At 49.2% G+C, this 25185-nt stretch overlaps 1 protein-coding gene across 2 annotated transcripts in view; it reads left to right on the plus strand.

Annotated features, from left to right (window-relative positions):
- Positions 1-281: 281 nt before the first annotated feature.
- WWC1 (WW and C2 domain containing 1) overlaps positions 282-25185 on the plus strand; it is a 182027-nt gene continuing 157123 nt past the window's right edge. The window contains exon 1 of one of the 2 annotated variants that reach the window (XM_053567489.1): positions 282-866. In XM_053567489.1, coding sequence (XP_053423464.1) covers positions 748-866 — 119 coding nt within the window. In that variant the 5' untranslated portion in view covers positions 282-747. The remainder of the gene's footprint in view (positions 867-25185) is intronic. The other variant, XM_053567490.1, reaches the window with a different exon arrangement.

Below are 25185 nucleotides of genomic sequence, written 5' to 3' on the forward strand. Positions count from 1 at the left end.
ATTCGGGGCCACCTGTGCCAAGAACCTCGGCCCTCTGGACAGAAGCAGGAGCACTGGGAAGCAGAGGCGCAGCAGCTTCGGGGCTCGCCTCCAGGGTCTGGGTTCCAGGTAAGGGGCGCTCACCCTCTTCCCTGGCAGGAGCAGCACAGGGGTCGCTGGCGATTGGGACTGTCCCACGAGGGGGCGCGTCTCGGGCCCTAGGACCCGCCCTCGTGGCGCTGGGCGCGGGGAGGAGACCCGGGAACCCAGGCGCCCTGTGCTCCGCCTCCCGTTTCCGGGGCAGCGCGTTACCTGCACCTCCCGAGCCGCACCTGGCGGAGGCAGAAGTCGCAAACTGAGCGAGCGCAGAACCGCGGTGAGGAGGGACGGCACCGGAGGCGGCGGCGGCGGCGGCGTGGAGAGCGCAGCGCGCCGCACCGCGGAGGAGGGCAGGCGGCGGCGGCGCTCGGCTCGCTCTGCCCTGCCGGCTGGGCGCGCACCCGGGCCCGCACCGCGCTGCTGCGGGCGCACATGGCAGCGTGAGAGGCCGGCGGCGGGAGAAGCGAGCGGCGCCAGGCCGGGGCCGCAGGGCCGCATGGACAGCGGCGCCACTCCGGCCAGCCCCCACTAGGGCCCCCGATCCGCGGGCGCCACCCCCCAGATCATGGTGCCTCGGCGGCCGCCTGGACTAAAAGCAGCCGGCTGGAGCCGCTGAGCCCCCGCGGCGGCCGGGAGCTGCATGGGGGAGCGCGGGCCGCGCTCGGGAAGATGCCCCGGCCGGAGCTGCCCCTGCCGGAGGGCTGGGAGGAGGCGCGCGACTTCGACGGCAAGGTCTACTACATAGACCACACGAACCGCACCACCAGCTGGATCGACCCGCGGGACAGGTAGGACCCTGGTAATCCCTCTGTCCCTCACACCCGCCTGGGCCCCCACCTGCCCGGGGGGTCACGGCCCGGGACGGGGCAGGGGGCACCGGAGCTCTGCGTGGTTCTTGCACGTTCTTCAGTACCCCAGCCCCCGCCACCTCCTGGAGCGCTGCTCCTGCCCCAGTGGGCTGCTAAAAGGAGGGGAGCGCCGGTGAGCTGGCCCAGGCTGCCCCCATAGCCCTCCCCAGAGGGAGGACTTAGGCCCCAGCCGGCACCTGCCCAGAGCTTTGACCTTAAGCTGTAGCCCCTCCCCCCGTCCCCTTTAGGAAGCGAGGTCGCGAGGGGTTAGGGGGAAAACGTAACTGGGCGAAGCCGGGTCTTCTCGGGAAGCTTTCCCCAGTTTGGAGGGGCAGGGGGATGGGGAAGCGTCTGGCTTGGAGAGGGTGGTAGGGACCCGAGATTCAGTAGGAGAGTACTGGAAGGGCACTAGCGGAGAAAAGCAGCTTGGGGTGTGTTTTGTGACAGGTGCCTCTGTAGGTCCAGAGACGAGCTCAGCGCTCAGGAACAGCCAGGTTGAGGCTGGGGTGTGCCTGGAGCCCGAGGGTGGGGAGCAAATGAAGGACCGGGAGGTCAGAGGAGGGAGACGGGTTCTCCAGGAATCTCGCAGCAACTTGGAAGCTGTTAGGATGCAGATGGAGGTGAGAGGCCTCCCGCAAAGCCCTGCCCCCCTCGCCTCTTTCTCCCTTTTTTCTCTCTGGGGGCGGAGGCTCCTCAGCCCTGCACCAGCGCATCCTGACCTTGGTGGGCACCAGGCCGACTGTAGCACGAGATGATTCTGCTGGGGCAGGTGGAGGCTGAGGTGGTTCGGTAAGGCTCTTAGCTCTCCAGACTTTCTCCTGGCGTTGATTGCTTGGTATTTCTTTGCGTTACACACACCTTCACCATGTATGTCCTAAGAGGGAGCTCCTCTCCACTTCCAGACCACTGTATCCTCTGTTGCTATGGTCTGCAGTCAGAGTGTCTCAGGAATGTGGACTTTTCACCTGGTCTGTGACCTTGAAAAGCAACCTAGGTGAAATTCTTGGCCTCTTCATCTTGTGGGGTTGGAATGAGGGTGTCCCCAAAGTGTAGCAAGATGTGGGTTAAAAAAGAAAAGAGCAGCAGAAAGAAAATGAGAGTTGAAAGTCCCAGTAGGTTTTGTGAGCAATTATGTACATCGTTCATTCAACGTTTCCTAAGTGCCTCCTCTATGCTGTCTCATTAATGTACTTTGGAAGAGAAATTTTTTTTTTTTTTTTGCCGGGGCTGGGTTTGAACCCGCCACCTCCGGTATAGGGGGCCGGCGCCCTACTCCTTTGAGCCACTAGGCGCCACCCTGGAAGAGAAATTTTTTAATGCTAGGGCAAGCTTAGGCAAGCTGCTTTAACCTCTAGGCCTCAGTTTCCATATTTGTTAGATGCATGGTTTGCTTGGAAGGGAATGAGTTAATAGTGAGGCTCTTAAAAGTTAGAAGGGACTTAGGAGATCAGAGTCCTACACCTATTTTTAAGCCTAAGAGAACATTTTGAAGCCCAAAGGTGTGATTTGTTCAAATATTTTGATCTTTCTGCCGCCCTGCATACACCAAGTTCTTTACCAGCTCTGAAGTTCTAAGCTCCAAAGTTGTCATCTAAATACACTACCCCACCCTACTCCCCAGAGCTCCCTCAGGTTGTTCATGAACTTTTGCTGTCCTCTCTTCAGAGCACACATAGTTCAAGCTTTCCTGTCATCACCCAGTTTAGGTCCCTATAGCTTACCGAGGCCCGTGTATTCTTAGCAGTTGGATGTCCTGTTGGAGGGCTACCACAGCCCACGTCAGCACTGATAGCCCATCTTGGGACTTATCTAGGGCTCTGAGGGGATAATACAGAGATAGGAAGCCTCTCTCAAACAAGATTAATTCCTTATCCTCGGAAGAGGGCCAGTGGATAGCTTCTGTGAAGAACTTACTTGGCTAAGAAGCATATTCTCCTCAATTTTAGTGGACCACCTTCATGAATTTTTTGCTTGTTCTGTTGCTTATTTTTTTTTTTTTTTTTTGTAGAGACAGAGTCTCACTTTATGGCCCTCGGTAGAGTGCCGTGGCATCACACAGCTCACAGCAACCTCCAACTCCTGGGCTCAAGCGATTCTCCTGCCTCAGCCTCCCGAGTAGCAATTCTGTTGCTTATTTAATATGTGATTTTTAGGGCGGTGCCTGTGGCTCAGTGAGTAGGATGCTGGCCCCATATACCGAGGGTGGTGGGTTGGAACCCAGCCCCAGTCAAACTGCACCAAAAAAATAGCTGGGTGTTGTGGCAGGTCTCTGTAGTCCTAGCTATTTGGGAGGTTGAGGCAAGAGAATCGCCTAAGCCCAAGAGCTGGAGGTTGCTGTGAGCTGTGACAGCATAGCACTCTACAGAGGGCGACAAAGTAAGACTTTGTCTTTAAAGAAAAACAAACTTGACTTTAGATCAACTCACTTAAAAAATTTTTGTGCCATTTTTACAAATGGGAAACTAATAATACTTGTTATAAACAGAAGGCCACCTTAAAAAATACAGTAAGGGGGGGAAACCCAGTGTTGTATTTTAGCTAAAGGCCAGCTTAAGGCCCAGGCACCAGGCCTGCCCAGCCATAGTTTTGAGGTAGAATGGCAGGCAGTGGAGAGGCATCAGAAATACGCAGGCACTGGACCAAGCTGCTCATCTTCTTTACCTTGTAAGTCATTGGTTTTTAAGGCTTCATGGTTGAACTTCAGGTTTTCCCACCTGCGCTGGCCTAGCATGGAATTTCTGAGGATTTCATTCATTTCAACCCTTAGAGGTTTGGAGAGGAGGGAGGGTCCACAGCTTTTTTTTTTGTTGTTGTTATTGTTGTTTGTTTTTTTGAGAGGTGTCACAAGCAGTTGCCTTGGGTAGAGTGCCATGGCATCATCATAGCTCATGGCAACTTCCAACTCTTGGGTTCAAGCGGTCCTCTTGCCTCAGTTTTTTTTTTGTTGTTTGTTTGTTTGGGGGTTTTTTTGGTATTTTTAGTAGAGACAGTCTTGCTTTTGCTCAGGCTGGTTTCCAACCCGTGAGCTCAAGCAATCTGCCCGCCTGGGCCTCCCAGAGTGCTGGGATTACGGGCGTGAGCCACCGCACCCAGCCGGGTCCACAGCTTTGAATGTTTTGGAAAATAGCTGAGCAGGGGACATACACTTGTGATTCTCTGGAATTTTTATCCCACATACCACATTAGGGATTTCTGCCTTTTAGTCTTGCCTCTGTGGCCTTGGGCAAATCACTTGACCTCTCTGAGGTTTGAGTGCTCCATGCATAAGAGAAGAGAATTGATTAGATGATCTCCCAGGACCTGTCAGGTCAGGCCGTAAATTCTCCTTCCCTCTCCTGACTCCATGGGGTGACAGGGGGAGATGGAATGGGCTATAAGGACGAGGAGGAAAAAATTAACAAAACTAAAAAGAGCCAAACTTATTTTTGGGTGTTGTACGGTAGGAAGATAAGTGCCAAGGTGGTTACGTTCCTGCCATTGGTTAATGCCTTGGGAGAAAAAAAAATCACATTAAAAAAAAATTCCACTCCTTGGAGGTGGGGGGTGAGTGAGTGTGTGTGTGTATGTTTGCCTGGGCCTTTTTTCTTACCTGAATCATGGAGATGCCTGCCTATTCCCCTGAATTTAAAAGAAGTAAACCAAATGGTCCTTCAGTTAGAAAAGTGATTTCTTAGTCACTGAGGACAAAATAGTGTCTCCGGTTACCAACCCTGAAGAATGTCTTGGCACATTCCTCCCTCTGGGGCTAAGCTATTTTGTGTGCTGTCCGGCCTGGAGCTGCTGGGGGTAGGGAATCCAGTTTTCAGCTTCCCCTTTCACCAGGGGGTTGGAAGAACAGCCAAGCAGCCAGCCTTGCCAACTCTCTCCCCTTCTCACCCAGGGGAAGACTGGGAGGCCAAAATTCCTGAGGCTGGTTGTCCCAACAACCGGAGAGGGTCCAGTGGGCAGCTTGGGCCCTACCCACTGGACTAAAGACTCTGGCAGCACCACAGGCGCTTCCTGGGTCAAGGCCAGCTGGGAAGGTGACAGGTCCTTTGGGAATCAGGTGCTCTGTGTCCCCAGCATGAACAACCCCTTGGAGCTGTGCTTCTTTTGCAAAATAACTCCAGTAAAGGGCCAGCACCCCGTGTATTTAACTTCGCCGTATGCAAAAACAAATGTACTGATTGTTCTCTGAGAATAATGGATCATTGGAACTGGCCCTGCCAGAGAAGGTTCCTGCAGCCTGATTGCTGCTTATTCTGGGGACCTGCTTGTAGGAATCACCTGGAAATTCTGGACAGTTTCTAGCTCTGTGAGAAGACTTACATTACTGCAGAGGACTCAGCAACTTCTCAATACATGAAGATTTTTTGCTAACCTTACTTTTGTGAAATAATTTGTATGGTAGAAAGTTGGGTCTATAGCCGTCACAAACCTTTATGAGACTCTGATAGAGGCTTAGGACTTTTTTCCCAGAGCACAGTGCAAGCAAGGGGCCAGGTACTGCACATAATTTCAGGAGCCTCAGGGATGCCAGGTTCATATAACTCTTGCCATAAATTATCCTGGAAACTGCTTGTCATCATCCATAGCCCTCTTGTTTGCAGGTAACAATTGAGCATTTAGCATATTCAGGTGTACTGAGGAGAGCTTTGTCTGGATTAGTTTTTAAATCCTTCTGACAGCCCTGGGACTAGGTACTGTTATCTCTCTGAATTACCTGAGGCTCAGGGTGGTCAAGTTTGGTGAAGCCCGTCAATTTTGGTGGAGTGGTGATGTGAATACCAGGCCCACATTTCTAACCACCGTCCCATTCAACTTCCTACCGAATCTATAGTTGCAGAATTCAGACCTCTACTCCACTGCCTAAGACATTTGGCCTTGGGAAATAGAGCTGGGACAGGCATGATTTCCTTTACTTGTGACTATTCTGGTGGGGCTGGGTCATGGAGAACCAGAGGGCAAGTGTGGATGGTGGAATCTTGGATCTACACCTGAGTGACTTTGGCATGTGATATGTTCTCTCTGAACCTTGGTTTTTCTTCTAATGGATGGGGAAATGTGTATAAACTGTCGAGGGTAGTGATTAGCACTAGATAAGTGAAAATGGGCAGGGCAGCTAGCGTGGTCTGACATGCAGGGAGCACTCAGGAAGGCCAGTTCTTTTAACCTTTGCTAGAAAGTACCTGCAAAACACTTACATCAAGCGGAGGCAGGGATTACAGGCGTGAGCCGCCGTGCCCAGCCAATGGCTTCTCCCACCTTCGAATGTGAAACTGGAGTGGATCTTTCTAGTCGAGAAATCCAAGCCTCTCATATCACTCATGAAACTGAGACCCAGAGACAAGTCACTTGACAGCAAATAAATGCCAAGCTTGAGTCTAGTAAAATTCTTCTTCTTTCTTTTCTCTCTTTTTTTTTTTTTTCCAGTTTTTGCCCGGGGCCAGGTTTGAACCCACCACCTCTGGTATATGGGGCCAGGGCCGGTGCCCTACTCCTTTGAGCCACAGGTGCTGCCCTTTTCCTCTTTCTTTTATGTAAACTTTTCCCTAAAAATCTGATCGAGGTTCTTCTGATCAATGGTAAGAATTTGGGTATAGGCTTGCCACCTTTGGCTCAAGCAGCTAAGGTGCCAGCCACATACACCTGAGCTGGCAGGTTTGCATCCAGCCTGGGCCCGCCAAACAACAAGGACGGCTGCAACCAAAAAATAGCCGGGCGTTGTGGCAGGTGCCTTTAGTCCCAGCTACTTGGGAGGCTGAGGCAAGAGAATCGCTTAAGCCCAAGAGTTGGAGGTTGCTGTGAGCTGTGACGCCATGACACTCTACCTGGGCGACAGCTTGAGGCTCTGTCTCAAAAAAAAAATAATAATAATTTGGTTATATTTTATGCTTGTGGCTAAGTTATTCTTTGTAATCCTTTTCAATGGCATAGACCAGTAAGTTTCAGTTGTGGTGTCACAATCGTTTGTGGGTTGTGTCATAGGAATTTGCTGGATGTCGAACAGTTAAAGCACCAGTGATTGCAAGTGAATTACTATTTTTATAATGACTTCAAATGGATTTAGGGTTATTGTCAAACTAATGTCACTTTCCACCAATTTACATTCTGACACGCTTTCTTAAGTGGGAGTTATAACCAGCCTGCCAGGGAATTTACCCAAAGCCTGTGTTCTCTGCTTTTTCTCTTAATGATCCACTAATACTAATGATCTATAACGCTAATACCTATATACAAGTTATTAGAGGGCCTATACCCTTGCCTCTCTGTCTAAGGCTTGAGTTTAAGATCTACACATTGCCTGGGAATCTACCATGCATAGGAACATCTTAGGCTGATTATTAAGAAAGAAATGAGGTGGGCGGCGCCTGTGGCTCAGTCAGTAGGGTGCCGGCCCCATATACCGAGGGTGGCAGGTTCAAACCCGGCCCCTGCCAAACTGCAACCAAAAAAATAGCCGGGCGTTGTGGCGCACGCCTGTAGTCCCAGCTACTCGGGAGGCTGAGGCAAGAGAATCGCTTAAGCCCAGGAGTTGGAGGTTGCTGTGAGCTGTGTGAGGCCACGGCACTCTACCAAGGGCCATAAAGTGAGACTCTGTCTCTACAAAAAAAAAAAAAAAAAGAAATGAGGTTAAAAAGGACTAGTAAGGATAACAGGAAGAAAAGAGATTTAGGAACCCAGTAATGAATAAAGTAATAAAAAATACTGGGCGGCGCCTGTGGCTCAAGGAGTAGGGCGCCAGTCCCATATGCCAGAGGTGGCGGGTTCAAACCCAGCCCCGGCCAAAAACCACAAAAAAAAAAAAAATAAAAAATACTAAGATCTATCAGATATTTGCTCATGGGCTAAACATTTTATGTTATTATCTTATCCTTCCAACAGCCATGTGGGGTAAGTCCATCCTCAGATGAGGGAATTAAGACTTAGAAAAGTGAAGGAGCTGGCCTGGCCCTGCCCTGGCTTACTAATCCATTTCAGGGCCTCAGAGGACCCTGTTGACAGCTGGGCTTGAGAGTTAACATTTGTTCTTACAATGGGTAGACCTAATGTGGATCTCAGGGATAGATACTATTATAGTAAAGAGACTTAACCAGAGAAGCCTTATGGCAGGTGACAGGTTGGCATAAATGCTACCTTCTGGGAGCAGTGTGCTAACCAGAGCTCTGGGAATGAGAAAATAGAGATGGAGGCAAAGGAACTCTTTGAGGGATGCAGTGTGTGCAGGGAGTTCACAGTTCTTCCAGAGTTGCTTGGGTAAGTGGCTCTCACTGAGTAGCCAGGGCAGCTAATCTGTCACCATACCTCTCCCTGCCAGGGAGAGGGCTTAGCCAGACTGACCCGATTTTCCAATCCCCTAGGGTCCCAGGTAACTGTGAAACACTGCCCTTTTGAAGGGAAGAGAATCAGGTTGCCTTATTTACTGGGAAGTTGGCACACCAAGTTCAGGAGCAGGTAAGGAGAGACAGGGCTAGAATAAGTGAGGGTTGGAGGTGACCACTGTATCGCTGTAGAGCTGCCTGGGTGCAGAGACGCCTCAATCAGGTTTTGATGGTATTTGCAGGGGTGGGAGGCACCCTTTTAGCAGGTGGCTGTCTGTGCTGGGTATCAGGAGTGCTCTCCAGCCACATCTAGCTGTAGGTGATGAGGATCCGCAGCCTCCAGCTCAGCAAGGGGCCCTGGATATGAGAGATCCACTTCACTCAGAGAAGTGGCTCACTGACATACTGTCACCAGCTCCTCAGTGTTTGTGAGGGAAGCGCTTCCACTTCAACAGGGCCGAGGGCTGGATCTGGATTGAGTCCGTGTGAAAAACTCACGCCGCGCCTCTCCCTGCATGGAAAGCAAAGCCAGCTGTAGCCCTCTACGCAGAACAGCAGAAGGCTCTGGGTGTACAACTGCCAAGCCTTGCAGCTGCCTTGAACCCCTGTTTCAGAGTCAGATAAAAAACTAAGACATTGGACATAATAGCATTTTTTTTTTTTTTTTTTGTAGAGACAGAGTTTCACTTTATTGCCCTCGGGGTAGAGTGCCGTGGCGTCACACAGCTCACAGCAACCTCCAACTCCTGGGCTTAGGCGATTCTCCTGCCTCAGCCTCCCGAGTAGCGAGTAGCTGGGACTACAGGCACCAGCCACAATGCCCGGCTATTTTTTTGTTGCAGTTTGGCCGGGGCTGGGTTTGAACCCTCCACCCTCGGTGTATGGGGCTGGCACCCTGCTCACTGAGCCACAGGTGCCGCCCAGCATTTTGTTATTAAACCTCCATCAGCAGGCTGTTTAGCCTTTAATTCCTAAGCAGAAAACCCACCAAAATACTGAGGGTAGGGAGCAAGGCTACCTTTTTGTCACGTGGGGGAGAATGTCCTATAAAGATGCTGGACAGAGATGAGCGGGTGAAGGGGAGAGTGGAGGTGGAGAGGAAGAAAAAGGGACAAGTGTGGTGGGTCATATGCTCACCCCCCCCCAGCCCTGAATTGTCTCCTCATTGCTTCTACCCATGACATCTTGCTGTTAGGAAGAAATGGGATCTTTCAGTTTCAAATGTCTGCCAGAGAAAAGGGATGGAGGCTTAAGTTCTCTCTCAATGGTTAGCCAGAAGAAAAAAAATGAAGCTGGATCAAGATTAGGGACACCTTTGTGGGCTTTTTTTTCCCTTCTCTTGCTCCATTCATCACTCTCTGGCAGCGAGGACACCCGGCCGACGGCAGCTGCTGACTTTCCCCAGTCGGCTGCCTGCTGTTGCCCAGGCCTGTTTTGTGGCAGCACCCACGCTGCCTTCCTCCCTGCCTTGTGGCGGTTCGTTGTTTGATTTGTCACTGGGATGGCCCCTGGGATCCACTGAGGGGTAACAGACTTGGACGGATAGATGTCAAGATACAGGCATCAGGTGGCTGCTAGGCTGAAATGACTCTGGGACAGGCTTCCCATCCCGCACATGTCGTGGCCGTTCTTGGATAGTTAGGGCTCTGTGAGCATTTCACTGTGTCTTCCAGGATTATTTTATTTTATTTTTTTATGTAGTTTTTGGCTGGGGCTGGGTTTGAACCCACCACCTCCGGCATTTGGGGCCGGTGCCCTACTCCGTTGAGCCACAGACACCCCTGAAGGTCACATTTAATTCTTTTTTTTTTTGGTAGAGACAGTCTCACTTTATCACCTTGGGTAGAGTGCCATGGCATCACACAGCTCACAGCAATTGGGCCCAAGCGATTCTTTTGCCTCAGCCTCCCGAGTAGCTGGGACTACAGGCACCCACCGCAATGCCCAGCTACTTTTTTGTTGCAGTTTGGCTGGGGCCGGGTTTGAACCTGCCACCCTCAATATATGGGGCCTGGTGATGATGATAAATAATCATGGTTACCTTTAATGATCTTTAGCCAGTATCTGTCACGTGCTAAGTTCTGTTGCTTATCATATTTTTCTGGCATTTTGCAAATGGGGAGACAGGCTGAGAGAAGTCAAGTGACAAGTTCAAGATTGCACAGGTTAGAAAGGGGCAGAGTTAGAATCCGAATCTATGTCTGTCTAGTCTGTTTCAAAGCCTTGCTCCTTTCATTACTGTAGTCTCTTTCAATGTGTTCGGAGAGGTAAGGGAAAGGGGAAGCCAAAAGGAAAGGGACATTTTAACTGTAAGAAAAAATCAGAAACACCTATCAGGGTATGTACATTGTATGCTCAGAGAAAAAAGTGTGCGTGGTTCTAGACAAACATTGGTTTGATACACCACGCTGTTCCTGCAGCAGATAAGACCTTCCTGAAGATCTGGCCCTTACAAATAGTAAATGGCCAGGTGTTGTGGCAGGTGCCTATAGTCCCAGCTACTCGGGAAGCTGAGGCAAGAGAATTGCTTGAGCCCAAGAGTCTGAGGTTGCTGTGAGCTGTGATGCCATGGCACTCTCCTGGGGATGACAAAGCAAGACTCTTTTTCAAAAAAACAAATAGTAAATGACCTTGAACCATTCCTTTTCATCTGTGAAACAGATAACAGTAGGACCAACCTACTGCTGTGGTTAGGCTGAGATGATGCTAGACGTGACAAGTCTTAGAGCAGCGCCCAGTGGGTCCCTTTCAGAAGGGACCTCTTACTAGTTAGGCTAACAGCCTCTTGTACACTAGAAGAGGAACTAAAACCCCTATTTCATCCTTGCCAACTCAAGTCCATAGCTTCCTGATGGGCCATAGCTCACCTGAGCCATGTTGATATTAGAGCTTGCAAACCAACTTGGCAGCACATACTACATAAAGAAATCAGTAACTGCCCCCCCCCCCCCCCCATTATCGGAGACAAGCCCTTCTTTGGAATTTCTGGAGTGAAGCAGCAACTCTTGCCAGCTGAGGGCTGTGTGTGAATCAGGGGTGATGAATCGCAGTTGCCATGGCAGAGCTGACGGGGCTGAGGCAGGAACCAGAGGTCTCTGGGATTCATTTATAATTCCTTTGATACCATGTCCCTTTGAGACTGTTGGAGAGCTCTTTGAGGACCTGCTGATTTTAGCATAGTGGTGGTGCAGAAGGGCATCTGTATTTAGCACGTCCCACCCAGCCAAGGGTGTCCCATTCACTCAACAGGTATTTGTGGAGTGCCTACTGAGACTCCTCACTGAAGAGCAGAGTCCCTGCTTCAGTGGGGTGTACATGTTCGCAATGGAAGCTGGCAAATAGTTAAAAACAGATAAATTGCATTATGACTGGGGGCTTGGAGTTCTCTGGAATTATTTTACCTATCTTAAGAAGAAGGGATGTGACACCTTTTGACAATGGTGGTGTGAACCTAGATTTGGAGCCTGAGATCTTTGTGTTTTAAAGGGCCTGCAGTGATGAGCTGTGTTAAGGGCTGGGAGTGCAGTGGCGGAACACAACAGAGTCTCCAACTACAGATTAGAAAGTGACCAGCTAGTTATCAAGCTGTGCAGATATAGTAGACATGCCAGGCTCTTAGAGCCTCAGTTTCCTTCCTCTCCTGTTTTATCTGGACATGTTCAGTCACTCAACAAATGCTTACTGGATGGGATGCCTCTAATGTGCCAGGCTTTGTTCTGCTACAGAGGATTCAGCAGTGATTAATACAACACAAATCCTTGTCCTCATGGAGCTAATGTTCAAGAGCAGCAGTTGTCAAACTTGAGGAAAAATCAGAACCTAGAGGACTTTAAACACCAGGAGTTAGGGTCAGTGAATCCAGGTGGGGTCTGAGAACGTGCATTCCCAACAGGTCTCCAGGTGATGCTGCTGGTCTGTGTGCTTTGAGAATCAACCTATGTGTTGGAACATTAAATCCTGACAAAAATGGATCTCTGTTTTACAGATGAGGAAACTGAAGACAGGCATGGTAACTTGGTCCTCTTCCCTATCCTAAGAGGGCTAAAGGAAGTGGTCCCGGGCATAAATGCTCTTGACTTGCATCTCTGTGATTGCCGGGAGCATGTCGCTGTTCTGTTCTTTAGCTGACTGAAGTCTGAGTGGTCACCATATCCTGCAGGGCTGTGGTCCCTAACCCCCAGTTTGTGGACCCGTATCAGTCCATGGCCTGTTAGGAACTAGGCTGCTCAACAGGAGGTGAGCAGCAGGTGAGCAGCAGAGCTTCATCTGTATGTACACATGCCAAGCTGAACCTCCTGTCAGACCCTCCCTCCCTGCCCCATCCATGGGAAAAGTGTTTTCCGTGAAACTGGTTCTTAGTGCCAAAAGGTTGGAGACCGCTGCAGTAGGGTTTTGTTTTTTTTTTTTTTGTTAAGAGACCGAGTGAGTCTTACCCTATGGCCCTCGGTAGAGCACCGTGGTGTCACACAGCTCACAGCAACCTCCAACTCCTGGGCTCAGGTGATTCTCTTGCTTCAGCCTCCCGAGCAGCTGGGACTACTGGTGCCCGCCACAATGCCTGGCTATTTTTTTTGTTACAATTTGGCCGGAGCTGGGTTTGAACCCCCCACCCTCTGTATATGGGGCCGACGCCCTACCCACTGAGCCATAGGCGCCGTCCCTGTGGCACCTTTTTTTTTTAAAGGAAATAAAGCACAGGGAAGTAGACAATGTGAGGGGATTCCAGAAGCCAGAAGGGACTTCCCTTTAATTACAATATATAGAATTTATATGGCCACGCCATGGCAAGATCAGAGGAAAAAATCCTGCCCATTTCTCAATGGAACTGAGCCAGGGCACTTGTGCTGAGCTGCCTGTCAGAGGAGGGATGTCTGGGCCCCTACACCCCTGGAGACTTTTCTCTTCTCCAACTCTAGGAAGTCCAGGGAGGGAGGCCTGGGGAAAGGTAAATCCTTCCTCTCATGGAAGCTCCTCTAGGGAGCCCTTGTCCATGGCTGTTCCCCTTGACCGCTACTTGAATGTTCCATACTTTAGTCACTTGCTACTTCTGTGACCTTGGTCAAGTTACTTTAAGCCCTACCACGCCTCCATTTCTTCATTTGCAAAATGAGAATAAATTAGAATATATCTCATGGGGTTAGTAAGAAGCACATTAGAGGTCTCATTGTATTCAAGTTCCACTGACCTGGCAGCTCTTGCTGCAGCAATTAACAGCCTCCCTACATTTTACAGCTCTCTCTACAGTTCTAAAGTTAGTACTCAATTCATATATTTTGGGGACCAGAGTTTTGGGGCATAAGCCACTTCTTGTTTCTCTCTGAGAAAAATGTTCCCTAGAAGAACATTGGGTCATGCCTAAGAAGACAGACCTTCCCAGTAGACAGTGATTTTTGCTAGTCAGGAATATTAAGAGGTCTCTCTGTAGCTCAGTGAGATTCAAAACCAGCTTACATGGTTTATGTCGATTGCTGACATAAAACAACCATTTGCCCACAGCCAATGGAGGACCCTGGGCTTTTACTGGTCACCAGGCCCGACAGGATTTATGCCCTAGTACGGTGTTTCTTAAAATGTTCCAGAAATATATCAGCTTCATCTGAGAACCTGTTAGAAAAACAGATTCTCACGTCCCACATCAGACCTACTGAATCAGATTCAAGGGATGGAGCCAAAGGATCTGTTTTAATGAGCCTTCCAGGTGACATTGCTGCCCAGTCATGGCAATGAACCACTGGCCAAGTGTTAATGGTGAGAATGACCAGAGATTCTGAGATTTTTTTTTTTTTTTTTTTTTTTTGGTTTTTGGCCGGGGCTGGGTTTGAACCCGCCACCTCCAGCATATGGGACCGGCGCCCTACTCCTTGAGCCACAGGCACTGCCCGATTTTTTTTTTTTTTTTTTAATTATTGGGGATTCATTGAGGAATTTTTTTATTTTTTTTTTATTTTTTGAGACAGTCTCACTATGTTGCCCTTGGTAGCATGCTATGGAATCACAGCTCACAGCAACCCTCAAACTCTTGGACTCAAGCGATTCTCTTGCCTCACCCTCCTGAGTAGCGGGAATTACAGGCACCTGCCGCAGAGATGGGGGTCTTGCTTTTGTTTGGGCTGGTCTCAAACCTGTGAGCTCATGCAGTCCATCCGCCTTGGCCTCCCAGAGTGCTGGGATTAACAGGTCTGAGCCACTGAGCCTGGCCTTTTTTTTTTTTTTTTGAGACATAGTCTCACTATGTTGCCCTTGGTAGAGTGCTGTAGCGTCACAGCTCACAGCAACCTCAAACTCTTGGGCTTAAGTGATTCTCTTGCCTCAGCCTCCCAAGAGGTGGGACTATAGGTGCCCATCACAACGCCCGGCTATTTTTTTTTTTTTTCCTTGGCCGGGGCTGGGTTTGAACCCACCACCTCAGGCATATGGGACTGGTGCCCTACTCCTTGAGCCACAGGCGCCGCCCCCACCCGGCTATTTTTTTATTGCAGTTGTCATTATTGTTTAGCTGGCCCAGGCTGGATTTGAACCCCCCAGCCTTGGTGTATGTGCTTTTTTTTTTTTTTTTTTTTACTCTGTTGTCCAAGGCCCAGAGTGCTCTAGTGTCATGGCTCACAGCAACTTCAAACTCTTAGTCTCAAGTGATCCTCTTGCCTCAGTCTCCCAAGTAGCAGGGACTACAGGTGCCCACTACAATGCCCAGCTACTTTTTCTATTTTTAGTAGCAATGGGGGTCTTGATTTTGCTCAGGCTGGTATCAAACTCCTGAGCTCAGGTGATCCACCTGCCTCAGCTCCCAGAGTGCTAGGATTATCGTCATGAGCTACCACGCCCAGCTGACCTGAGATATTTTGTTGGGGCTTGGATGGCAGAAAGTGGCCAGCATTGCAGAACTTTCTGAGCACAGGTATATGCAGCCAGTTGAAATGTTCTTAATTGGCTTATGAACATTTCAATATTATCCCCAAACCATTATTGGCCACACTGAACATTCACCTTCCTGTGTCTACACCAGCCATTGCTCACAGGTGATGTTTAGAAATGCCTTCCCCACCGCCCTGGCCTAGGCTCCACAGTGCTTTATTCTGCCGAAGAACAGCATGATTCCCTGAGCCCTCTCCATTCTGGGTTAGTGGGCAGGTCAGGGGTTGGCAAATGCAGAAGGAGCCCACCGCCAGACAGAATGCTCCCTAGTCAGGAGTTTGGGATTTTTAGATTCTGTTTCTGGCCTTTCCTCTTAGCAGCAAGTCACTGGCCCTTTGTGAGCCCTGGTCTCTTTGCTGTGCAAGTGGGGAAATATAGGCCCATGATCTCCTTTCTACAACAGAGGAGAGAGCGTCTTTTGAGCTGGGGAAACGCAAGGAACAAGCAGAAGCTCCCAATTTCTGCTACATATTGGAATCGTCAGATCACTAGAAAGGAGAGCTAAAAATACCCATGCCTGGCCTACCCCCAGAGAGTCTGGTTTAATTGGTTTGGGTTATGACCGGGACCACAGAAAGTCCCCAGTTGATTCTGGGTTGCAGCCAGAACCGTCACTGTAGGTAAATATCTGTCTTCCTCACAAGCGCTTATAGAGTTGAGAATGAGATTAAGTGAAAATACTTTGTAAAGGGCACAAATGCCATAGGAATGTCAGATTTCTTTTCTGTTTTTTTTTTTTTTTGGTTTTTCTTTTTGAGACAGAGTCTCACTATGTCACCCTCAGTGCTGTGGCGTCACAACTCACAGCAACCTCAAACTCTTGGGCTTAAATGATTCTTTTGCTTCAGCCTCCTGAGTAGCTGGGACTATAGGTGCCTGCCACAATGCCTGGCTTTTTTTTTTTTTTCTGGTTGCAGTTGTCATTATTGTTTAGCAGGCCCGGGCTGGGCTCAAACCCACCAGCCTCGGTGTATGTGGCTGGTGCCCTACTCACTGAGTTATAAAACTTAAACACTTTTACAGTTCTACTTGGAAAAACTGAGATGATTCAGGAATTATTAGAAAAGCAGTTGCAGGGTCAGCGCCTGTGGCTCAAGCAGCTATACGTACTCCTGAGCTGGCGGGTTCGAATCCAGTCCAGGCCGGCAAAACAACAATGATGGCTGCAACCAAAAAATAGCCGGGCGTTGTGGCGGGCGCCTGTGGTCCCAGCTACTTGGGAAGCGGAGACAGGAGAATCGCTTGAGCCCAGGAGTTGGAGGTTGCTGTGAGCTGTGATGACACAGCTCTGGCACTCTACCCAGGGCGACAGCTTGAGGCTCTGTCTCAAAAAAAAAGAAAAGCAGTTGCAGGGTGGCTCCTGTGGCTCAACAGAGTGGGGCGCCAGCCCCATATGCCAGAGGTGGCAAACCCAGCCCTGGCCAAAAAAAAAGCAGTTGCAGGAGGGAGAGAAATGGGTATTTGGGGGAATGTCAGATACCTTGCTGTTTGGTAATTGGCCCTTTTTTCTCTACTTATCTGTTTTTTTCTTTCCTGACAGGTTAAGAATCAGAGATTTGAGGGTTTTTTCCTTTTATTTTGGTCTTGATATGAAAATTTTCAACTCCCACTGCAGTAGTAATGCATTTAGATAAATTAGCCTAAGTAAGTCTGAGGCTGGGCTTCCCTTTCTTCTGCTAAACCTGGTTTAGATTTTATGTACATACCCGCATCTTTGAATCTCCAAGAAAGTGAGATGCAGACACTGTCACCGTATGGATCATGGCTGGTGGATAAGAACTAATAATAAATAGCAAACATTTATTAAGAATGTAGATTATGCCAGACTCTTGAGTTGTGTCCCTTGAATGCACCATCCAGTTTCATTCCCATAGCAACTTCATGAGGTGAGAACTGTCATCATCTCCATTCTGCAGAAGGGAAACAGACTTAGGAGACTGAAAACTTGCCCAGTATTACACAGCTGCTAAGTGGAAGAACCGAAGACTTCAGTTCTTTAGTGGAAGAACCGGCAAACCCAGTCTTTCTGCCCCTGCAGATGTTCTTCACCCTCCTGTAGATCAGGTCAGGCTGTCAAGTTGAGCAACCTGAATTAGTCCTGGTCATTTAGATTAGAGCCCTTCACTCTCCTGATTCCTTCTGCAGCATCCTCTCCCAGTTGTTTGGGATCTGTCTAGAGAATCAGGTCTCTGCTTGCTTTCCTCCTGGTTCAGATGTCCCTCTCAGTGAGCAAGGTGAGTGAGCTCTTTTTCTGGGTACATTTGGTTTTCCAGAATCTCTCCAGGGAATGATTTCCTTGACCAAATGTTTCTGTCTGAGGTGTTGAACAACGTCTCTGCTTCTCCCTTTTTATAGACCGTGTTCTGCTAGGGGAGCTCTTGTTACCTTGGTTTGAAAGGCTTAACGAGAACCAGATGCCTTGGGCTCTTTGGTGCCTGAACTTGAGCTTGGTCTTCAGTATTCTTGCTTGCCCAGTGGAACATCTGTCAGAATGTGTGTAGCGGTTCACTGGAAGTCAAGTGGGTCCTCTCAGGCTGAGCTTTGCTGAGCAGGAAGTGGCTCTCGGCAATCATGGATTACCTTCCCCTTCAGCTACACGCTGGGTCAAATTGAAACCAAAGAATGCCGTTACCGGGTGGCACCTGTGGCTCAGTCGGTAAGGCGCCAGCCCCGTATACCGAGGGTGGCGGGTTCAAACCCGGCCCCAGCCAAACTGCAACCAAAAAATAGCCGGGCGTTGTGGCGGGCACCTGTAGTCCCAGCTATTCAGGAGGCTGAGTCAAGAGAATCTCCTAAGCCCATGAGTTGGAGGTTGCTGTGAGCTGTGTGAGGCCACGGCACTCTACCAAGGGCCATAAAGTGAGACTCTGTCTGTACAAAAAAAAAAAAAAAAAAAGAATGCCGTTACCTTTGTGTGTGTGGTTCCTGGTTGGGAACTGTGCTAGGAAAAGGTACAGCAGTGAATAAAGGCTGACATTGTCCCATGTGGAGCCTTCAGACAAATAATAAAAACATAAGCAAAAGAATTACAGATAAGGAAAATGGAGAGAAGGCTGGATTAGGAAATAACAGGTTTTGTAACTGACTTCAGAAGTTAAAGGATAAAGTTATATAGTCCTATAGTTAGAAACAGAGTTTGCTTTTAGCTTTAAATAAGATATGTCTATAGCAATCACCTCTCTGCCTGTTCAACTAGCTTTTCATAATTTCAGTCAAGAGTTTGTGGCACTATATTGGCAATGAACAATGATTTTTTTTGGTAGAGACAGAGTCTCACTGTACCGCCCTCGGGTAGAGTGCCGTGGCATCACATGGCTCACAGCAACCTCTAACTCTTGGGCTTACGCGATTCTCTTGCCTCAGCCTCCCTAGCAGCTGGGACTACAGGCGCCCGCCACAACGCCTGGCTATTTTTTTGTTGCAGTTTGGCCGGGGCTGGGTTTGAACCCACCACCCTTGGCATATGGGGCCGGCACCCTACTCACTGAGCCATAGGCGCCGCCCCGATTTTTTTCTTTTTCCTTTTTTTTTTTGTTATTTTATTTTTGAGGCAGAGTCTCACTCTTTCACCTTGGGTTGAGTGCCAGGGCATCATTATAGCTCACAGCAACCTCAAACTCTTGGGCTTGAGTGATCCATTTGCTTTAGTCTGCTAAGTAGCTGGGACTACAGGTGCCTGCCACAATACCCTGCTAATTTTTCCATTTTTAATAGAGATGAGGGGGGGGTCTCTTTTATTTATTTATTTATTTTTGCAGTTTTTGGCCAGGGCTGGGTTTGAACCCGCCACCTCTGGCACATGGGGCTGGAACCCTATTCCTTTGAGCCATAGGTGCTGCCCCCAGAATTATCAATTTTTATGTGTTGCCAATTCACCTTATATTCTCTTATTCTGTCTTTGAATATATATAATAAATATAAAATTGTTTATATGTATTAACCATTTAAGGTATATAAGTATATATGCTATTTGTATATCTGAGTATAATATATTCAGAGATATATAAGTTATACATGTAATTTATATGACATATCACTTATAAATATATAGATATATTTATACATATCAGGGCAAAAAATGTTTATGTGTTTTAAGAGATGTCATCTGTATTATGTATATCCTTTGAGTGCCTGTTGCAATTGTAGAAGTCAAAATGACTTGTATTCATCTTTTGTTGTTGGTATATATTGAGTATTACAATTTTAACACAGTTCTTTCCTTTCTTAACATGTGTATACATTTTTTGGGCACCCTCCATTTACGAGTAAGTTGGGGCCAGGTGCGGTGGCTCACACATGTAATCCCAGCATTTTGGAAGGGTTGCCTGAACCCAGGAGTTCAAGACTAGCTTGGGTTCAAACTAGTTTAGGATTAGCCAGGAGTAGTGGCACCTGTCTGTAGTCCCAGCTCCTTGGGAGGCTGAGGTGGGAGGATTGTTTTCTTCTCTTTTTTTTTTTTTTTTTTTTTTTGGCAGTTTTTGACTGGGGCCACGTTTGAACTCTCCACCTCTGATATATGGGGCCAGCAGCCTACTCCTTGAGCCACAGGCACCGCCCATTTTTGTTGTTGTTGCAGTTCGGCTGAGGCCGTGTTTGAACCCACCACCTTCGGTATATGGGGCCAGCGCCCTACACACTGAGCCACAGATGCCGCCTGAGGTGGGAGGATTGTTTGCATCTAGGACAGTGGTTCTCAACCTTCCTAATGCTGCAGCTCTTTAATACAATTCCTGTGGGTTGCGCCCCACAGGTTGAGAACCGCTGATGTAGGAGTTTGAAGTTAGAGTGGGCTCAAAAAAAACAAAGGAAAAAAAGTAAGTTTTAGATTTTTTTTGTCTTTTTAGTACTAAGTACTTAGTGTGACTATCCCAAGAAACCAGCCTGTCCCCTTACATAACCTCACTACTTCGTGCAGTTTTTATAAGGATTAAACTGAGTAAACAGTGTAAAATACTTCAGTGTTCAACGCCCTTGAAGGTGCCAGTAATTGTTAGCCATGGTTACTGAGCTGTCTTCATTGGTCCTCTGCCTCTAGCCTACTTGGGTTGGTGGCAGTTCCCAAGCATGCCTGCAACTCTGCAATTCTCCCCACTAGGCTGTGGCTCCCAGCCCCACTGTGTTGACACCTCACTTCCTCACCAAGGCAGCAGGTGATGCCACTTGCTCAGTGAGGCATCTGTCATCTGTCTCCCTCCCTGTTTCCAGCAGGAAAGGGTCTGTGTTATGTCAGGCCTGTTTCTGGTCAAAAATAACAGAGGCCCATGCAGGAAGGCTCTAGAAGAGGTTAGCGAGTTCCCAGGAATCTGAGGAAAGGCACAGTGGCACCTGCTGCTGGGCCAGTGGGCCCTGCAGATGGAAAGTGGTGAGGACGGAGGCAATAGCTTCTACCTGCACCTCCCTCCATTCCCTCTGCCTGCCATCCACACCATGGTTTCTGCTTCTTCCTAAAACACTGGTTTACAAGTCAGTTCTGCTTTTTTCTAGCTGTGTGATATGGGCAAGCTGCTTAATTTTTTTGAGCCTCAGTCTCCTTTATAAGGCTAAGGCTAATGATAACCACAATATTATTGAATGCCAAGGACTGCTCTAAGTGTTATATATTAGTTCAACTAACCATCATACCATCTCACCCCCATTTAGAGATGAGCGTGTGGAGGCACAGAGAGGTTAAGTAATCTGCTCAAGGTCACACAGCTAGAAAGTAGGACAGTAAGGATTCAAGCTTAGACTGTGCAGCTCTAGAGCTTGTGCGCTGTGCCCCGGGTAGAATGCTGTGGCATCATAGCTTATAGCAACCTCAAACTCTTGGGCTCAAGCCATCCTCCTGCCTCAGTTTTTTTTTTTAAGAGACAGAGTCTCACTTTATCGCCCTTGGTAGAGTGTTGTGGGTCACAGCTCACAGCAACCTCCAACTCCTGGGCTTAGGTGATTCTCTTGCCTCAGCCTCCTGAGTAGCTGGGACTACAGGCGCCTGCCGGAACACCCGGCTATTTTTTTGTTGCAGTTTGGCCAGGGCTGGGTTCAAACCCGTCACCCTCGGTATATGGGGCTGGCGCCCTACCCACTGAGCCACAGGAGCCACCTTTTTTTCTTTTTTGAAAAAGGTAGAGTGCCATGGCGTCACAGCTCACAGCAACCTTAAACTCTTGGGCTTAAACGGTTCTCTTACCTCAGCCTGCCAAGTAGTTGGGACTACAGACACCTGCCACATGCCCAGCTATTTTTTTGTTGTTGTCACTGTTGTTTAGCAGGCCCAGGCTGTGTTTGAACCTACTAACCCCAGTGTATGTGGCCAGTGCCCTAATGACTGAGCCAGTTTTTCTATTTTTAGTAGAGACCAGGTCTTGCTTTTGCTCAGGCTGGTCTCCAACTCCTGAACTCAAGCAACCCACCCACTTTGGCCTCCCAGAGTGCTGGGATTACAGGCATGAGCCTCTGAGCCGAGCCTATTTTTATTTTTATTTTTTTTTTTGAGAAAAAGTCTCACTTTGTTGCTCTTGGTAGAGTGCTGTGTTGTCCTGGCTCACAGCAACCTCAAACTCTTGGGCTGACGCAGTCCTCTTGCCTCAGTTTTTTCATTTTTAATGGAGACAGTGGTCTCACTCTTGCTCATGTTGTCCTCAAACTCTGGAGCTCAAGTTAAAAGTGATCTACCGGCTGGGCCTCCCAGAGTGCTAGGATTACAGGTGTGAGCCGTTGCACCTGGCCCTGAACCCATGCTTTCAATAGCCATCTACACGTACTTTGAAGAGTTAACCTGAGAATTAGGTGTGGATTATTTCATGTAAGGCATTTAGTCGAGCAAGTCGAGCTCAAGACTCATAATAAAGACTCAGAAATGTTAACATTATTGTTACATTATGAACACCATTAGTTTGCGGGTGACCCAAGTGGGCTGCATGGCCCCAGCCCTTGTCTCGTAATCCTCAGCCCAGCAACTCCGGCTTAGTGAGAGTTGCTGTTTTGAAAAGATGACAGAGCAGAGCTGGTCTTGAACTGGACTCACCTGGTACAGGAAATGAGGGGTTGGGGTCAGGTGGTGCCAACAGGCGCAGCTGCCCACTCAGGGGAAGTTATGGGTAGTTGACATCCTTCGGACATTTTTTCTCAGGACTTCCAGAGTAAAGTGTTGTGAATTCTCGTGGCAATTAGCAGGGCCTGGTGGTACCTGTACCTGGGCTCATGTTCTATTCTGAACTCTTGTCACTGCCCTCAAACCCCTGTGGCAAACTCGTATTTATTCGTGTGACTCCTGCCCTCTTGCTACTGCAAGTGTGGACCAGCACATCAGCATTGCCTGTGAGCTTGGGGGAGATGCAGAAGCTCTGGCTGTACTTCAGAATCAGAATGTTGGGTTTTTCTTACTCTGGCACCCTGAGTAGAGTGCCGTGGTGTCATAGCTTACAGAAACCTCAAACTCTGGGCTCAAGTGATCCCCTTGCCTCAGTTTGTTTTTAGTAGAGATGGGGTCTCGCTATTACTCGATCTGGTCTTCAACTCCTGAGCTCAAGTGATCCACCTGCCTCGGCCTCCCTGAGTGCTAGGATTACGGGCATGAGCCATCGCAGGCCGGCTGAGGATGTTCGTTTGAACCAGATCCACAGTCATACTTACACCTGTTAACACTGCAGTGGCGCTAACCATGCCATACTACCTCTTGTGCATGGCCTGCTTTTCTTTTTCTTCTCTTTTTTCTTTTTTTTGCGGTTTTTGGCCGGGGCTGGGTTTGAACCCACCACCTCCAGCATGTGGGGCCAGCACCCTACTCCTTTGAGCCACAGGTGCTGCCTGGGCTGCTTTTCTTTTTTTCTTTTGTGGCTGCCTGGGCCTTTCTCCTTCTGATCTAGGGCACACCACACACTAGTGATATCAATAAACAGTGGGTTTTTACAACCAGCTGTAAACTATCTAGAGAAAGGCGCTTCAGAGCTCATTCCCAGAGCCCCACATGGGATAGGGATTGAAACTGGGTGGGGCCGTGGAGCTCAATTGATAGGGGTTCACACCTGCGGAGAAAATGCAAGGTCCTGGGCGGCGCCTGTGGCTCAGTTGGTAGGGCGCCGGCCCCATATACCGAGGGTGGCGGGTTCAAACCCAGCCCCGGCCAAACTGCAACCAAAAAATAGCCGGGCGTTGTGGCGGGCGCCTGTGGTCCCAGCTACTCGGGAGGCTGAGGCAAGAGAATCACTTAAGCCCAGGAGTTGGAGGTTGCTGTGAGCTGTGTGAGGCCACGGCACTCTACCGAGGGCCATAAAGTGAGACTCTGTCTCTACAAAAAAAAAAGAAAATGCAAGGTCCTGAGGCCAGGGCAGATTCACTGGCAGGGTCAGGTGCCAAAGGTCAGTCACAGCAGTAGCAGGCTATGCAGGAAGTCCACCAGGGCTGCAGATCATGGAATTTGGGGGACAAGGGGCAATTGGGGGATAAGGTAACCCTCTTGGTAGAGTTTCTTGGCTCTACTAAGTAATAAGGAGTAGTCCAAAAGATACCTGGCAGAGATCACAGAGGCAGGATTCCAGGAGAGCTGGGGTCCCCAGTAAGCTTCCCCTGCAGGGACTTGAGCCAACTGAATAAGTGGGAGGCTTCATGGGATAGCTTTAAACAGATGCTGCTGCAGGGGGCCTGGCAGAGCGATGGCTTGGGGGTGGGGTGGGGAACCTGAGTCTGAGGCTGAGGCAGTCGGGGGCAGTCCCAGGACAGCAGAGGTGGGGTCCAGGTGCAGAATTGGGGAGAGGAGGGCAGGGAGCCAGGCACCAGCTCTCGGCAGAGTCTGTGAGAGGCCTGTGGAATGCCTCACCTTTCTTGGCACGAGGGTGGCAAGGAGGTGTGGCCAGATTCCAGAGGGCTTTCCCATCAGGGTTAGGACACTGTCCTTGCCAGGCCCAGTTCACCAGTGCATAGCATTTCACCTTAAGCACGGACCTTGCCCCAACACATTCCTGAGATAACGCTCCCTCACCCACCAGCTTGGAGGACAGTCTGTCAGCATGGGCGAGTCTGTGACTGCCTCCCTGGGTTCATTTCCAGTTTGTTTGATGTTGGTATGTATGTCTGTGTAAAATGGCTGAAGAACAAGTCATTAGTGAGCTGTCCAAAGTCCCCTTGGGAACATTCCAGGAAAATAAACCCGTATTCCATCAAAGCCACAAATGGCTTTCCCCCCCTCATTCCTTCAAAGCAGGGTTTCTCAGAGTGTGGTGCACAGACCTCCTGAGAGACTCCCCCCAGGAACTTGTAAAATGCAGATTCCTGGGCCCCCGTCTTATACCTACTGAATCATAATCTCAATAGGGCTTCCAGGCACCTACATTTTTTTCTTGTTTGCCCTTTTTGTTTGTTTTTCAAGACAGGGTCTCTGTCACCCTGAATAGAGTGTGTGCATCACAGCTCACAGCAACCTCAGACTCCTGGCTTGAGCAATCCTCTTGCCTCAGCCTTCCAAGTCTGGGACTACAGGTGCCCACCACTATGCCCAGCCTGTTTTTCGTTTTTGGTAGAGATGGGGTCTTGCTCTTGCTCAGGCTGGTCAGAACCTGCATTTTGAATATACTGCCTGAGTGATCTAATACCCCTCAATCTTGAAAACCTCGTCCTGTCCCCCTTTCCTTTGTGTAAGCCACAGGTGCCCCTGCATGCTGATTCTCCCTCCCTGTGCTGCCACACCCACAGATTCCAGCTAAATGGCCACCTGTTCTGGGTGCCTTTCTGGCTCTCTTTCTCCCAGGGGGCCTGTTGTGTATCCTTTCAACATGGATCTACCACCATCTACCACACAGCAGTTGTGTTTTCCGTCTGACTGCTCCAGAGAATGGTGAGGCTTTCTGTCCAGTCTCCTCAGGTTCAGCATGAAGTTTTTTTTTTTTTTTTTTTGTAGAGACAAGAGTCTCATCTTATGGCCCTCGGTAGAGTGCCGTGGCCTCACACAGCTCACAGCAACCTCCAACTCGTGGGCTTAAGCGATTCTCTTGCCTCAGCCTCCCAAGTAGCTGGGACTACAGGCGCCCGCCACAACGCCCAGCTATTTTTTGGTTGCAGTTCAGCTGGGG

This window comes from Nycticebus coucang, chromosome 17, assembly GCF_027406575.1.
Source record: "Nycticebus coucang isolate mNycCou1 chromosome 17, mNycCou1.pri, whole genome shotgun sequence".
Taxonomy (NCBI): domain Eukaryota; kingdom Metazoa; phylum Chordata; class Mammalia; order Primates; family Lorisidae; genus Nycticebus; species Nycticebus coucang.